General features: G+C 39.6%; 1 protein-coding gene across 2 annotated transcripts in view; it reads left to right on the top strand.

Annotated features, from left to right (window-relative positions):
* LOC103695548 (transducin family protein / WD-40 repeat family protein) overlaps positions 1-17,074 on the top strand; it is a 17,648-nt gene extending 574 nt beyond the window's left edge. Inside the window, exons 1-4 of one of the 2 annotated variants that reach the window (XM_008776912.6) lie at positions 1-572; positions 5,714-5,815; positions 15,806-16,444; positions 16,768-17,074. The exon at positions 1-572 is cut by the window's left edge and continues 574 nt beyond it. In XM_008776912.6, the coding sequence (XP_008775134.3) occupies positions 1-572; positions 5,714-5,815; positions 15,806-16,444; positions 16,768-16,944 (1,490 nt within the window). In that variant the 3' untranslated portion in view covers positions 16,945-17,074. The remainder of the gene's footprint in view (positions 573-5,713; positions 5,816-15,805; positions 16,445-16,767) is intronic. The other variant, XM_026800571.4, reaches the window with a different exon arrangement.
* The last annotated feature ends 1,236 nt before the right edge of the window (positions 17,075-18,310 follow it).

Below are 18,310 nucleotides of genomic sequence, written 5' to 3'. Positions count from 1 at the left end.
TTATTCAAGCCCTCTACTCCCTCGGCTACCGGAAGGCTGGTGCGGTGCTAGAATTGGATTCCGGAGTTCAGCTCGACTCACCAGAGTACACCTCCCTGTTGTTTGATATCATGGCAGGCCGGTGGGACGAATGTGTCGCGACTATTAATTCCATTGACGATTTGGAGGCGGAAGTGCGAGCTAGGGCCTGCTTTCTTGTCCGGAAGGAGCAATTCTTGGAACTTCTGGGGTCCGGTGACGGGTTGTTGGCGGCGAAGGATGTACTCTGGAAAAGGATTGCTCCATTGGATATGGATCGGCGGATGGTGCACAAGCTTGCCCGGTCACTTATCTCATCGGAGGGCATCGTCACAGAGGAGAACAGGGTGAGCAGGAGGATTAAGTTGTTGTTGGATTTGGTAGAGTTGCTTCCGCCATGGGTACGGGTGCCAAGCGGAAGGTTGGAACATCTTGTGGAAACGACGGTTCTTAAACAGGCAGCGTCTTGTTTTTACCATAACTCACCTGATGCTGTTACTCTGTATGCGGATCATGAGTGCAGCCAAGAGCAAATTCCCTCAAAGTGCATCCAGGTTAGTTTTATTCCCCTCAGGCTGCTATCTGGTTAGTTGGTTCCACTTGTCCTTTTGCTGAATGACAACATAAAAACATGGGTGGATTTTGGTGCGAATTGTTAACACTCCAGGACCTCACCTAAAAAAGTTAACCAGAAGGTATTATTTGGGTTTTTTGATCCTAAATAAGTATCCAAGATCTACCGAGCGAATAAATGATATAGGATTAAACACACACTCGCACGGGCCATCACATACTCTCCCCATTTAAATCCTAGCATCTACGCTAGGCTAAGGATCCAAATTCATTCAAATCTAATTACACACACCATGATTAGCTTGTGGTCAGCTCAAATATATCCATGCTGCAGTGCCTCCTAGTTCATATAGGTTATGGGTCGGATCCGCTCTGATACTATTTTTCAAAACTCAGGACCTCACCCAAAATGGCTAGACGGAATATATTTTTTGAATTTCTTAGTCTTGTATGAGTGCCTAAGATTTTTCTTGCGAATAATGAATATGGGACTAAACACACGTCCGTACTGGTCCTCACATGATGTTTTCTGTCTGAATTACTTTCTGGGGCACATCATGCTGAGCCCAGTTAGCAAATTTTCAATTTTTCTGAAAAAATTTCAAAAGGTTGTTTTTTGTCCCAATTTAGCAAATTTGATAAATTACAGTCTACTTCTATTTGTTATGGAATGCCATCTGATATGTTTAGGGATGTTAAGAGACTGGCTATCCCATCCCCACATTATAGTGAGACATTCTGTGTATGGTTGGCTTTGTAATGTTTATGAGGAAGAACCTTGTTCAAATGACAAATTACATTCTCTTTTGCAATGGTGAACTCAACTACATTCATTCTGCATTGCCTATGGGGAAACTTCTGATGTCTTCTCTTCAGCCAGACGCACTCCCTGCCTATTTCTGACTAGTTCCATCAGAAAAACAGATATGTATACATCGTACTAGCACAGACCAGCTATAATCATTACAAAAAAGCTAACAAATTCATTCTAAAGAACCATGACAAAATTGGCGTCTTCATTTTCCTTTGACTTATCTCAATTTGTGCACATTGTTCTGGGGTAAGTGATATTCTCAAGTGAGACAAGTCAAGCCCCACTATGATATGTATTCGATCAAGTTTTTGGAACCTTCTTCCAGTTGTCATTCTTAATGAGGTCAGAGAGCAGGTTGGGATCCATCATCATGTTAGGCAATGAGCATTTTTGCTCCATAAGACAAGCAAGAATTCATTTGCTTTATCTTATACATCTCGTCTCATATCGCCATAGTTATGGATGGTTGGAAAAATAAACTGAGTTGATTAGCCAGCCTTGTCTCATCTATGAGGTTCAACTTTATAGGTCATTGTATGAAATTATGTCAAATAAGTTTTGGAGGCTTTTTGTAACTTTCTCCCATATGGCATTTTTCTGCAAATCAATGTTTATAATTTGACATTGTTATCCAAGAAGTTTACTTTGATAGATTTTTGAAGTATTATTACCTTTGGACATTTGGATGTGACATTTCTAGACATAACACTTAGTAACACTTCAGTAAATGAAGTATCTTTAGACCCTAGGATTTTAAGTACCATGTCTTGCCTATCTGTTCTAGCCATACTTATTGTATCAATGATTAACCAGTCCTAACAGCAACCCTTGATACTGTTTCTTATGAGACATGGTAGCTGGTGTTGCCTTTGCTGTGCTTTTAGCATTACCGCACCATGTGTTAGTATCATATGATATATACTGGTACCATACTGTATTGGCACCCGATTGGTACGGGTAGCATACAAAGACTTTAAACCTTGCTTACATCTAAAAAGTGGGGGCATCTGACACAATGTTTCGAACTGCCCAAGTAAAAGACACTTCAGGGCAAGCAATCATTGTTAGTGCCAAATCTTAATCTGCTATATAGAACACTTCTAATGAACTGTTGAAATAATTTCCTTTTTTGTTAAAAGCTTAATGTTGCCCATACATTATCGAATAAAATATGCTGTAAACTAGTCAACGTTCATGTCGTGGTCCCTGTTTTGTGGTTTTTGTTGTTTTGAACTCTCAGTACTTTTGGATACTTGGACAATTCGCACCTCCGCTTAATGTCTAGGGTGATATTGGTGCTTAATTTTCTCAAGGTCACTATAGGCAAGAGAGGGGTTTGATGTAAGACTTTCAAGACCAGTCAGGTGAGAAGACATAGTGAGATGGAAATCAGCCCCCTACCTAAAACTATTGAGTGCTCCATGTACATTTACATTGTTGTGACCAAGGTGCAAACTCTCGAAGATACCTTAGACTGGCAAATAGAGAAGAAAGTAAGGGTTGATATTGAAAAATGCATCATTTTTTGAGGCACAAACGATAAGCCAAAGAGACAATTTGAAACAAAATACCAAAGTAGCAGACTCATGATCTTAGCGGAGAGAGGATTTCTTTCTCCAATTCATTGTACTCTTGTATCCAGCAATCAATCAGAAGGACAAAATAATAGATTTTTCTGATAAAAAAATGAATGCAGGGATATCCACATCTTACTTTCATAGAAGCTTTAAAGAAGGATGAAATAAGTCGATTTTTTTTCCTAGTAAGTAGACCTTCATTTAGATGTTAAAGAAATTGGATTTACTATATATCAAGTTTTACAAGCTAGTGCTATGTCATCCCAACCATGCCATGCTGTGTGGAGAGAGACAAATTGAAACAAAATACCATAGCAGCAGACTTGTGATCTTAGTGTTGAGAGGATTTCTTTCTCCAATTCACTGTATTCTTGCATGAAGCAATCAATCAGAAAGAACGAATAAGGAAATTTTCCAAGAAAAAATTGAAAGCAGGGGTATCCTCATCTTACTTTCATAGAAGCTTTGAAAAAGGATTAAATAAGCCAACTTTTTTTTTCTAGTAAGTAAACCTTCATTTAGAAGTCTAAGAAATTAGATTTACTATATATAAAGGTTTTAAAAGCTGGTGCCTATGTCATCTCTACCATGTCATGCTGCGTGGCATCTGTGCTAAAAAAAAAAAAAAACTCTAAAACCCTTTTTCAGGTTGAAGAATAGAATTAATAGGTTCCATGTTGAACCATGTTAGTTGCTAGTATTGGCCCAGCATGACACATGCAACCAACAAGGACATCACTCCAAACCTTGCTATGTATTAAAAGATACAATTTCAGACAAAATTGGCCTTTCAGCCTAATAACATCTATATCAACTTTGCCCTCTAGAGCATTCTTCCACCCCTTACAAGGTAAAGGTTATGAATAGGTCAAATTTTAACATATTATAGTAATTATAGCCTTATTGGCTATTTTAGGGCAACAAAGTTCACATTGTTGATCATGTTGTATAAATCTTGAAGCTCATTTGGACACCTAGAGTGTAACGATCCAAGATCTCACCCAAAAAGACTAGTCGAAATGTTATTAATTGAGGTCCTTGGCCCGACTTAAATGCTCAAGATCTCCTTAATACACAACCTATGTAGGACTGAACACATGCCTGCATAGTCATTACACAGTCTCTCTATTTAAGTCCTAGCATCCTTTCTAGGGAAAAGGATCCAATCCCAAATCCAATCAAAAACACTACATCGGCTTGTAATCAAACCAAAAGGCCCGTGCTACAATGTCCACATAAGCTGTGGTCTAGTTGGCTCCGATAGCATTTGTAACGACCTAAGATCTCACTTGAAAAGGTTAGCTAGAAGGTTATTGACTGGGGTCCACCCTACTTAAATGCCCAAGACTTCCCCAATGTACAAATGATGTGGGACTACACACATGCTTGTACATCCTCACATAGAATGCCGCAGATTTGATACACGATCAGAAGTTATGTCATAGCTTGTGCCCAAACCTAATCTGGAGCCATCGGAAGTGATCCAAATCAACCACATTGATCTGGGTGATCCTTTTGAATTTACTCGGCACTCTCAAACTAGCATTCCTCAACCTTATAATGTACAATACTATCTACCATTATTCTCATTCCTTAAGCAACATCATGAATTTGTACATTTCCTCCATCCTGCTAAACCAGAATTTTATTAATTTGGTATAATCAATATTTCCTTCCAAGTTTGTAAGTTTGGAGGCACTTAAGTTTGTCTGCTTGTGCTTACTAAACTTCTCGATTGATTGTGGTCTCATATTTCATTATTTTTTACCTTCTTTGGTACCAGCCAATACATTTGAAAATTTGAAGATTCTGTTCAATCAATTTATGCCAACTATCCCAAATAGATGGATTTGGGTTTTTGGTCTCGTTAACTAAAATTACCATAACCAAGCTTGTTGAAATAAAGGTATCATAAAACCTTGTTATAATAGAGACACAAGTACTGACCCACAAGTATCCATGCATATGAATGCATATATGCATGCATGTATGCTTCCATGTTTTTTTTTTTTAAAGCATACCTTATAAATCTATTATGACCTTTGGAATTCTAAGAATGCTTTTAGACATATTTCTTGAATATTTGTCCTCAAGCATGGTGCTTCGGAATAAGAAAATATTGGTCAAATGAAGCAAGATTTCTGGATTAAGCAGGTTTTATTGCCTTTTCGCTGCTTCACCAGTCTTTGGGTGGCCAAAACTGAAAGGAGACAGCATGTGCTTGCAATACTATACCTGATTTTTATTTGCTAAGTCTAGTCCTACATTAAACATCATGCCATTCTGTGCATTAAAGTTGTAAAACAAGATCTAGTGATACATCTTAATAAAAAGTGTCTCAACATTGTCACCTTTTACCATGTGTTTTTCATTAAAGGGACATATAACATTGTTGACATCTTATGTGATTGCTTTAGGAAGAAAGGTTTTCTTATTTTTTAATTGGTATATATCTTAATCAAATGAAAAACAGAAGGATGCATTTAAGCCTTTGCATTGCTATGTGTAGAACTAGTATTTGTCAAATAGATGCAGGGAAATACTGAAATGCACTGTTTCATGAAGCTGCAAAAATATTATTTTAATCTTTACATTACAAAATTGAGTTGATTCTTCTTTTATTAAGTAATGATGAGAAGACTAAGAGTTTGCTGTAGTTGCTTTTGATATTTGTAATATTATCATAATATGGACACAACAGATGTGTGATATATCTCTTACTTCTGCGCAGACCTTATGTGACCATAAGAATGAAGTGTGGTTTGTACAGTTCTCGAACAACGGAGTGTATCTGGCAACATCTTCTAGGGATTGCACAGCCATTATATGGACGGTATGATAATTTACATCACTAACGTTACATAATTGTACTAATTTTCATATAAACAGATGGTACTTGAAAAGAATGCAACAAGAATATTATTTGGAAAAATTTTCAAGGATTAGAGAAACTATTTAAGGTTAAGATCTAAATAACTTGAAAAAACTTAATTCTCATCCGAGCTCTAGGTAGTTGACTTGATGATCATCCAATGGAAGGAACCCTGTTTCTCCATGGTATTATGGACGCTTACTAACATGTCAAATGATGCTGAAGGATGCTTACTAGTACAATGGTGCGTATTATTCATGAAAGGCTTCACAGTGACTGGTTTCCTTCATTCAAGTTTACTTAAAGAAGACAAGAATTAGCTGCTACATGAATCTACCAACAGCAATAGTTTTTCAACTTATCACTGTCTTTCTTTAAGCACATGAGTGACATGATAGAACCACTGAATAATTTGCAACTGTGCAATCCGATAATAAGTTTGAGCTCCAACAAATTTTGCAGTCCAAATATATCTGGACTGATTTCCACAGACCATGCATATGGAGATAAAAGTTTCTGGGTTTTATGGTTTCAGAGATTTTCCAATAAGTGATTTTCTTTTTTTATAAAGGCCCTTTTTTGTTGAGGTGTTCGATTGTGTGCTTTATGCTGGTCGACCAACTTGGAATGCTCTTTTGAGTACCATTAGTTTCTATGAGTTGTTTTTTCATAAAACAGGATGTGATGTGGCAACCTTTCCCCTTACTAGCTTCCGAGAGTGATCCAATGAGTTTATTTTGCCGAGGATTGTGAGAGGCTCTACTAAATGTAAGCAAAAGGAGGACCTGTATCAAGTGTCCACCAGCAAGATTAACCACTTATTGTATATGGTTGAATCTTCTAATATAGTATTTCACTAAATCTTCAATCCAAATCTTACATTTCTATCACAAATAAGAATAAAATACTTTCCAGTTCAGCGGCGGTGGGAGGATGGAGGATGGGATCCTAACATTACCATTCTGTATTAAACTAGGTATGCCGTAAATTAAGCTAGCTAATAATGATTTTTCAAGAACAATTTTTTTTTTTATTGAACAATAGGTGATAGGAGTTTTTTTCTGCAGGAAAAAGAAACACACTGCAGTTTGTTTCTGTCACGACCCCCGCCCTGTTCCCGGCGGGCCGCCGCGACGGTCCTAGGGTGCGGGTAGGCATAAGGCCACCAGCCACCGCGTAGAATCCTACTACCTATCAATCATCCATAAATTCTGAAAAATTTTGGCATGATGCATGCACAAAATGATCACCTTTCCTATGGTGACCTGTCAGGATTATCTCAATACATATAACACACTACCTGTCAGAGCAGTAATCACATAATCTGTCACATAATAAACCTGGACAATATATAGCAATACATCATCTCAGGCATATAACTCATCTGCACACATATATATATACCTGCTTCCTAATCCATCCATGGTCAAACCCATATCCACAACAGGATCTATGACTGTAACTATGCACTATATACAATAGAAGGTTTATAATACACCAAAAGGGTATAAACCTCTATCTACATTATACTATACTATGGAGCGGCACAGCTAACAGGCAATCACTAATCCTGCTCCTCTCTATACAATACCTGCCCTGCAATCAAAAATATCAAACTGGGGAGTGAGTATATAAATACTCAGTGAGTGGAGTAGAGAGTACTATGCAAATGAGACCAGATATAATCATGGCTCGAGGTGAAATCTCAAGATCAATAACAAGATGAACATGATCTCAACATAGAGAATATGGAGTAAGTCATCAATATCACCACAATCAATCTCAACTCATCTGAAGCATATATGGAATAATCAAGTAAACATATATGCTACTCATGAATATGCTCAACAGGTCATAGTACTGAATCATATAAATCAGGTGTCAATAGGCTGAATCATCAACAAGACAGCTATCGGGAGGTGGGTTTTACGCCCCAGGCGAACCAGCAACAACTCCCTACTGCCATATGCATACATCGAATATGACACCACACCAATATGAAAATCATCACTAGACAGCTGTCAGGAGATGGGTTTTACGCCCCAGGCGAACCAGCAACAACTCCCTACTGTCACATGCATATGCAGGATAAGACACCATACCGATAACATAAATGCTAGACAGCTATCGGGAGGTGGGTTTTACGCCCCAGGCGAACCAGCAACAACTCCCTACTGTCACATGCATATGCAGGATAAGACACCACACTGATCATATAAATGCTGGCCAGTATCCAGAACAGAAATCCATCTCACATCTACATACTAAACGGCACCTCGCGGGAATTCTACATCCGCGGAAAGCCATACTGCACCTCGCGGGGTCTTACTATGCCCGGCGGCAAGCAGAATATAAGTCGTAGGACCGGCCGATCCTACGCCTAGGGCCGTGTCCCCCCCTAGGAAGGGACTGGGCTCCGCCCACCCAGAAGGCTACTATGTGCACAAAGGCCGATGTTCAACCCCATCGACTATAGGTGTCCTGCAGATACTGCCAAGCCATGCATAAATGCCATAATGCACCCTCCCAATACTCTACTAAAAAGGAGCATAATTAAGACTACCACTCACTCGACTCCGACCCAATCATAAACTAACATTAGGGTTGGGAGTGAGGGGTCAAGGGTGTGCAAATTAACTCAATATATCACTGAAATGGGCTCTACAAATCTTTGAAATAGAGGAAATGAAATCAATTTACAAAAGAAGTCATTTCACAATTCGGAATCAATTTGGTTACTCATCAACCCCTCGTAATTCCTCTCAATGTTCCCTCAAATGTGTGCACAAGATAATCAAGTATGGAGAAACAAAATTATAGAGGAATCTACTACAATATCAATCAATATGCACAAGTGGAATCAATTCACACTTGGCGGTATTCATGAAAATGAATTAAGGATGCTCATGGTGCAAAGTACATGACTCCCACTCACCTGTCAATCTGGCACAGCCCTGATACGCCTCCAAAAATCTACAGCTGGCAGTGGGGAACTTCTTCCTCTTGTTCTCTAGCTTCTTGCCCAACTGATACATGCATTTACAATATATTTAGTCTTGTATCAAGGGCCATAATCTACGTGCCAATTATAATATAGGGAACTTTAATTGATTCAACTCCCCCGTTCCCTAAATCTTTTCTTTTCTTTCTCTTTTTCTTTTTCTATTAATTAACTCATCATTTATGTGTATTAGGGACTCCCTTGCACGAGTACAAGGTCTCCCTTAGCTTAATCTGGGCTTAATACCCTATTATGGCATGAAATCCCCTATTTTCCCACTCGGATGAACAGTAACCCGGACCGACAGCCGGTTACTTCATCCTGGGTTTGATCCACTTTCCAAACTCCAAATTTGATGAAATTTTTACCTAACATTCTACACTCATAGGGGATTCCAAAGAGGTAACATGCATTGCTATCGGAGGTCGTTTGACCCCCTAAATAATTCGCCGAAGTTGGGACTTCGACACAGTTTTTCCGTAGTGCCGGAAAAATTTGTCAAAATCCGATTCTTCCTCTTTTAACCGCCTCTACAACCCTTATCCGACCCCTCTAGACTATATCCACCCTTTGTATAGCCTAATGTCATCAAAAGACTAGATAGGGACGGATATTTACCTTTTTCTTTTTGGAAATCGAGGTCCTTGCGTAGAGAAGAAGGAGATCTACACTTTTTCCTTCAGCTGGAAGTGCAACCGGGATCCCTTTCCTCCTTGAATCCCCTTCCTCTTCTTCTTTCTTCTTCTTCTTCTTCTCTTTTTCTTTCTTTCTTTCCTCTGTTTCACGCCTGAGAACCCCCTCCCTCTTTCTCTCGGTTTCACCAGCTCAAACCCTCCAATTAAATCACATCAAAACACTATTCACCCTTTGTTTAATATTATTAAATTCCCATTTTGCCCCTAACACTTCAACATATCTACCGTTATGCCATTAACTTTTGATTCCTTCCAATTTTACCCTTACCACTTCAATGCATCTACAACTATGCCATTATCTTTTGATTCTTTCCAATTTTACCCCTTATATCAATTTTAAAGGACTATTCTATCCCTTTTTATATTAAAAAAAAAAATTTTGGGGTTATTACATCCTCCCCCCCTTATATAAAATTCGTCCTCGAATTTAAAAGAGTAAATTACCTGATTACTCAAAGGGGTGAGTGTATCTGCTTTTCATATTCTGCTCGATGTGGTATTGGAAATCAAATCAATTAGAAGTGTTTTACCTTCTATCTCTACCACATAGGTAGGATACACATACTTCGCTTCTATACTATCCCCTACAAATGTACTAATAGCTAAGGGAATATGCATTAATATCTTATCCTTAGCTAACTTTTTAGCAAAATAAAGGGACACAAATGAATGGGTAGCTCCAGAATTAAATAATACTCTAACTTTAATCTTATCAATGAGGAGCATACCTGTCACAGCTACATTTAATGCCTGTGCCTCTTGTGGATTTACCGTGAACACCCTTCCTTGCCCTCTACCTACTGGAGCTGATGGCTGAGATGGTCCAACACTCTGCTGTGATGCTGGTGTCTGACCTCTGCCTCTGCCTACAGGCCCCCTACTACTAGGCCTGTCCATCTGCACAGAAGGGTAGGATGCCAAAGGCACAAACTGCTGGGTGGCACCCTGCAGGCATTCTCTGACAAAATGACCCGGCTGTCCACATCTGTAGCACACTCCCTGACCCATTCTGCATCTGCCAGGGTGCTGCTTCCCACATATGCCACACACTGGCCATGATTGAAACTTAGATTCAGTTCTGGCCATAGTGACCGGAGGACGAGGTACTGATGGTAGAAAAGTATCTTGTGATTGACCTCTTTCCCTCCATTTCCTCTTACGTGGGGCAGGTGGAGCTGAGCGTACAGACTGCTCCATCGGGCCCTCCGAGAGATCTACTCCCTCAGATCTATCTCTACTGCTTTGCCCTTTCCCCATACTCATTTTCCTCTGTTCTCTTTCAGCTCTTTCCTCTTTGTTTCTGGTCTCCCACTGTTTTGCTTTATCAATCAGCCTAGATAAGGTGGGGACCTCTACTGCCAGTACTGCATTATAAAGCGAGGAAATCAGACCTCGTCTGAACCTTTCTATCCTGGCAGCTTCAGTGGGGATAATGTAAGGAGTATACTTCCCCAATCTAGTGAACTCACGAGCGTACTCAGATACGCTCATTCCGGGCATCTGCTTCAGCCTCTCAAACTGAAGAGCCCGATTCTGCCTCTCAGCCGGAGACAAGAACTCATCCATCACTGCTTGCCTGAACTCTTCCCAGGTTGGAGGATTCCTACTGTACAATCTGTCCTCCACGTGCCTCTGGTACCAGCCCCAGGCATCTTCTTTCATTGTGAGCCCTACAAGTTCTATAGCTCTTGCATCAGAACAGGGCAGTCTCCGTATCATCTTTTCAGTCTCCTCCAAGAATCTCTGAGGATCTTCACCTTCTTCCCCTTTAAACTCCGGGGTTCTGAGCCTAAGAAATTCCTGTACAGTAATCCCCTCATCATCTAGAGCCCGCCTGGCCAAACTTCTTGGCACAGGTACAGGAGGTGGGATGGATACTACTGACGGGGCAGGAGATTTCCCCCGAGCAATCTGCTCCCTCAGAGCCTGATTCTCCGCCAGTAACTGTTCCATCAATGTATCTCTACTTCCTACATCTCCTTGATCATCAACCCTCCGTCTATCAGCAGAAGGAGATTTTTCTCTTTGGGGCTCGACATGTGCGGAACCCGCATCCAATGCTATATCTGGCTCCATCCTCTTTCCAGGACGAGCAGGTCCTCTCCTTTGAGGTATTCTTTATATGTCTCTAAAAGAGTTAAAAAGAGAGGGCAGTCGTTACACACTGAGTCATAATATATTTTACTGAATTGTAAATGACTCATAAATTAACATATAGAAAAATCCTATGCTCCATAGTATAATCCTAGACTTAATCCTGACTCACTCTATTGCTCTGACAGGACTCTTGTTTAACCTTTGCTCTGATACCAAGCTTTGTCACGACCCCCGCCCTGTTCCCGGCGGGCCGCCGCGACGGTCCTAGGGTGCGGGTAGGCATAAGGCCACCAGCCACCGCGTAGAATCCTACTACCTATCAATCATCCATAAATTCTGAAAAATTTTGGCATGATGCATGCACAAAATGATCACCTTTCCTATGGTGACCTGTCAGGATTATCTCAATACATATAACACACTACCTGTCAGAGCAGTAATCACATAATCTGTCACATAATAAACCTGGACAATATATAGCAATACATCATCTCAGGCATATAACTCATCTGCACACATATATATATACCTGCTTCCTAATCCATCCATGGTCAAACCCATATCCACAACAGGATCTATGACTGTAACTATGCACTATATACAATAGAAGGTTTATAATACACCAAAAGGGTATAAACCTCTATCTACATTATACTATACTATGGAGCGGCACAGCTAACAGGCAATCACTAATCCTGCTCCTCTCTATACAATACCTGCCCTGCAATCAAAAATATCAAACTGGGGAGTGAGTATATAAATACTCAGTGAGTGGAGTAGAGAGTACTATGCAAATGAGACCAGATATAATCATGGCTCGAGGTGAAATCTCAAGATCAATAACAAGATGAACATGATCTCAACATAGAGAATATGGAGTAAGTCATCAATATCACCACAATCAATCTCAACTCATCTGAAGCATATATGGAATAATCAAGTAAACATATATGCTACTCATGAATATGCTCAACAGGTCATAGTACTGAATCATATAAATCAGGTGTCAATAGGCTGAATCATCAACAAGACAGCTATCGGGAGGTGGGTTTTACGCCCCAGGCGAACCAGCAACAACTCCCTACTGCCATATGCATACATCGAATATGACACCACACCAATATGAAAATCATCACTAGACAGCTGTCAGGAGATGGGTTTTACGCCCCAGGCGAACCAGCAACAACTCCCTACTGTCACATGCATATGCAGGATAAGACACCATACCGATAACATAAATGCTAGACAGCTATCGGGAGGTGGGTTTTACGCCCCAGGCGAACCAGCAACAACTCCCTACTGTCACATGCATATGCAGGATAAGACACCACACTGATCATATAAATGCTGGCCAGTATCCAGAACAGAAATCCATCTCACATCTACATACTAAACGGCACCTCGCGGGAATTCTACATCCGCGGAAAGCCATACTGCACCTCGCGGGGTCTTACTATGCCCGGCGGCAAGCAGAATATAAGTCGTAGGACCGGCCGATCCTACGCCTAGGGCCGTGTCCCCCCCTAGGAAGGGACTGGGCTCCGCCCACCCAGAAGGCTACTATGTGCACAAAGGCCGATGTTCAACCCCATCGACTATAGGTGTCCTGCAGATACTGCCAAGCCATGCATAAATGCCATAATGCACCCTCCCAATACTCTACTAAAAAGGAGCATAATTAAGACTACCACTCACTCGACTCCGACCCAATCATAAACTAACATTAGGGTTGGGAGTGAGGGGTCAAGGGTGTGCAAATTAACTCAATATATCACTGAAATGGGCTCTACAAATCTTTGAAATAGAGGAAATGAAATCAATTTACAAAAGAAGTCATTTCACAATTCGGAATCAATTTGGTTACTCATCAACCCCTCGTAATTCCTCTCAATGTTCCCTCAAATGTGTGCACAAGATAATCAAGTATGGAGAAACAAAATTATAGAGGAATCTACTACAATATCAATCAATATGCACAAGTGGAATCAATTCACACTTGGCGGTATTCATGAAAATGAATTAAGGATGCTCATGGTGCAAAGTACATGACTCCCACTCACCTGTCAATCTGGCACAGCCCTGATACGCCTCCAAAAATCTACAGCTGGCAGTGGGGAACTTCTTCCTCTTGTTCTCTAGCTTCTTGCCCAACTGATACATGCATTTACAATATATTTAGTCTTGTATCAAGGGCCATAATCTACGTGCCAATTATAATATAGGGAACTTTAATTGATTCAACTCCCCCGTTCCCTAAATCTTTTCTTTTCTTTCTCTTTTTCTTTTTCTATTAATTAACTCATCATTTATGTGTATTAGGGACTCCCTTGCACGAGTACAAGGTCTCCCTTAGCTTAATCTGGGCTTAATACCCTATTATGGCATGAAATCCCCTATTTTCCCACTCGGATGAACAGTAACCCGGACCGACAGCCGGTTACTTCATCCTGGGTTTGATCCACTTTCCAAACTCCAAATTTGATGAAATTTTTACCTAACATTCTACACTCATAGGGGATTCCAAAGAGGTAACATGCATTGCTATCGGAGGTCGTTTGACCCCCTAAATAATTCGCCGAAGTTGGGACTTCGACACAGTTTTTCCGTAGTGCCGGAAAAATTTGTCAAAATCCGATTCTTCCTCTTTTAACCGCCTCTACAACCCTTATCCGACCCCTCTAGACTATATCCACCCTTTGTATAGCCTAATGTCATCAAAAGACTAGATAGGGACGGATATTTACCTTTTTCTTTTTGGAAATCGAGGTCCTTGCGTAGAGAAGAAGGAGATCTACACTTTTTCCTTCAGCTGGAAGTGCAACCGGGATCCCTTTCCTCCTTGAATCCCCTTCCTCTTCTTCTTTCTTCTTCTTCTTCTTCTCTTTTTCTTTCTTTCTTTCCTCTGTTTCACGCCTGAGAACCCCCTCCCTCTTTCTCTCGGTTTCACCAGCTCAAACCCTCCAATTAAATCACATCAAAACACTATTCACCCTTTGTTTAATATTATTAAATTCCCATTTTGCCCCTAACACTTCAACATATCTACCGTTATGCCATTAACTTTTGATTCCTTCCAATTTTACCCTTACCACTTCAATACATCTACAACTATGCCATTATCTTTTGATTCCTTCCAATTTTACCCCTTATATCAATTTTAAAGGACTATTCTATCCCTTTTTATATTAAAAAAAAAAATTTTGGGGTTATTACAGTTTCTCTCTATGATTTCTTTTGGGGGCCCTTTCTGATTTATGTCTGAACCTATCCCAAAATTGTATCCTTATGTTTGCTCATTGCATTTATTGTCTTTTTCTAACTAAAAGAAAGGTTTCATGGTTGGTGTGCTATTGAAATTTCTAGCATTTACTGATACAAAATTGAAAGCAAAAAGCTAGACCTTACATTATCAAATTTGTAAAAAAGTGTTTATTTCATAAAGTGTGACTATTATTTTGTATTTTAATTTATCCCATGGCTTGATGATTTGCCAAACAATTATACAGATGTTTTTGCTTCTCTATTAGTTTCTTTGGTCGATATTCAACAAAGCAAATTGTTTGATCTTTAGTTGTTAATTTTCTAATTAATTGTTAGAAGGCTGATCACGTTTTTGGTTCAGCCAGCATTTTTTCATGATAGGTCTGTCTAATTATTGGAACACGATATCTGGAACTATCTATCAATGCTTTTATTGTGTCTCAAAATTTCTATACACTGACCTGCACTAAACAGTATTTTCTGCCTAATATTTTGACATCAGTTAAGAGCCGGTGACAGAAAGTACTCAAACCTTGATGAATCATAATTTTATCCCAATACCCAGCTCCATTCAGATTATACATGGCTCGTAGGTTAAGTTATGAGAAACAGCTACTTAACAATGATGTGTATGAACTTGATGACTTGAAACAAGGTCAAATCTTCAATAAACTGGGTACTGATATCAGCTATCTGTGAAGTAAAAACTATGTTATTGTTTTACCAATATATATTAATTTACTAAAAATTTGGTAACATCTATCTCAATTTACTGAAGCTTATCATTATAGAATGCACTTTTTGTCTAATTGGCAATGCATTGGTTTCTGAACAACTGCATTGCATGTTGGCTTTGAAAATCCATTTCAGTTATCATTTTTCAAACAATAATTTCAGGTAAAAGACGATGACACAGTCTCGCGGAAGCACATTCTAGAGGGCCACATGAAACCTATCTCCTTTGTAGCATGGAGCCCTGATGACATGATGCTGCTCACATGTGGCAATGGAGAAGCCCTTAAATTATGGGATGTCGAAACTGGCATGTGCAAGCTTACATTTACTGGTCCAGTGAATCGTATCATCAGCTCATGTGCATGGTTCCCAAACTCGGATAAAATAGTGTGTGGCAGCTGCGAGCCAGATAATTGCATCTTCACATGTGACCTAGAAGGCAAGGAACTGGAAGTTTGGGAGGGAGAGAGGATGCCAAAGGTCTCTGATCTAGCTGTGACACCTGACGGGTGCTGCTTGATCAGTATATGTTCCAGTAGAGAAATCTGGATACGTGACTTCCCAAGGGGAAAAGAACGGTTCATACATGAGGATCATTCGATTACATCACTTTCTCTTTCAAGGGATGGACAGTCCTTGATCGTCAACCTGAACAGTGAGGAGATCCATTTGTGGAATGTCAATGCAACATCTGATGTGCCAGATAAATTTAGGGGTCACAAGCAGGGGAAGTACGTAATCCGATCTTGCTTTGGTGGATCAAATTGCCTGTTTATTGCCAGCGGCAGCGAGGATTCACAGGTGTTGTTTCCTTTGATGGCAATGATTTTTCTGAATGCTTTCATGCATGAATTATTTGTCTGACTTGCATGGTGCCACATCTTCAAATGCACACAAATATGCATGTAATTTAGTTTTCTGGAGGGTCGGGGGGTGATGTTTTTGTAGATTTCAGCGTACAGAAAGTTTCTTTACCCCGAGTTTACTTGCTTTACAGTATCTGACTTATCATAAACTTGCGATGCACCATGTTTTTTTAATTGCATTCACTGGCACTGTAAATTAGAAAGAGTGCATGGGATGCAACTGGAGCTTACGCCTTGAAACTCCCTTATGTTTGGCAGATCTACATTTGGCAGCGACATCACGAAATGCCAATCAAAGTCCTGTCTGGTCATTCGAAGACCGTCAACAGCGTCAGCTGGAACCCGATGAAGCCTCATATGTTGGCATCAGCAAGTGATGATGAGACGGTCCGGATATGGGTAGCCAATAGAAACCCTACGAAGATCTTTACATGAGATGCATCAATATTTTTCGTCTTTCTTTCTTGTAAATATGTGTAAATTGAGAGTGTAATTCAGATATCAATAATTCTACATCATTTGTCTGTGCGCTCCATCGAATAATTCAAGTTCTTTTGTCAGCAAATCCAGTGTAAAAAAGGCCCATATCATCTGTGAGATTTTCAAATAAGATATCTTTTTCTTCAAAAAAATATCTGGTCTCTAGACATGGTGAATCATGAACATTCTCATTCTTAGCTTTCTATTCTTGAAAGTGATGGTGCATCTGGGTATTTGTTTTGCATGCATTGTGAGGTACTTTGCATGAGAATTTCCTGGTATGCCAGCTCCCCAAAATTGTATTAGATTTGAGTTCATGTGGCATGCATGGACTAATTAACAATATCAATCCCATTCCATGCTATCTGTGAACTCAATACTCGGCAAGCAAGAATTGGCAGGTTTTATTCTCACCAAAATTGGTTCCACTACTTCTTTTCAAGTTTTGTTTTTTTGAAAAGATCTTTTTTTTTATTAAATACTTGAAAGGGATTATATCTTGTTGTGAAAGTTTGGAAAATAACCCCTGGAATTCCATCATATCTCCCATAAATTGTTGAGCAGGTTTTCGCACGAGCGTAGGATGGTGTTCATGTCACACATGACATTCAGTTGTAAGGTTTTCAAATGATATGGAAAGTAGGAGACTAAAAGATGTTTGCAGCTTAAGTACTCTACAATGTGACACCTATTAAGGTTTGATATATATTGACCCCTCTCCTAACAGCTTAAATTTTTGAAATGCAGTAATAAATTAATTACACCAATTTCCTCGAATGCCCATGCATGAGGCATGTATAACCGTCCCCATCTTTCAACCTCATGCTACCTTTTGCTTTCCGAGGGTGTGGATGTTAGCCATGAAGTCCAAGGTTCACATCTAAATTTTATTATTTATTTATTTGAATAGATTTATTATGTAATAAAATATGTAACATATATCGCATGTGCCATACTTTACTACGTATTAATATAACTCTATTTATAATAAAATAGTTTAAGTAGGGATGGCAATTTACTCTTCCTCATCGGGTATCCGACCCGATTTGCAATGAATCCGGAGCAGGTACGGACAATAGTAAAACCTATTTTGAATCTGATCTGGATATATATGTATATATGTATGTATATGTATATGTATATATGTATATGTATGTATATGTATAATCTTTACTAAAAAATTTCCTTCTTGAGGTTGAAAAAAAGATTTTTTTGTAGCTTTACTTTATCCGACCTGTCCAACCCAGCCCTTTTAACTCCATCTACCCTGTTTTGCCTCAAAATTTTACCCACCCTGCCCCACCTAAGGTAAGTATTGGGT

Source organism: Phoenix dactylifera, chromosome 3, assembly GCF_051530095.1.
Source record: "Phoenix dactylifera cultivar Ajwa chromosome 3, Ajwa_hap1_PhDact_Kaust_v1.1, whole genome shotgun sequence".
Lineage (NCBI taxonomy): Eukaryota > Viridiplantae > Streptophyta > Magnoliopsida > Arecales > Arecaceae > Phoenix > Phoenix dactylifera.
Note: the sequence above shows the minus strand (reverse complement) of the source record. Positions and strands in the feature narration are given on the sequence as shown.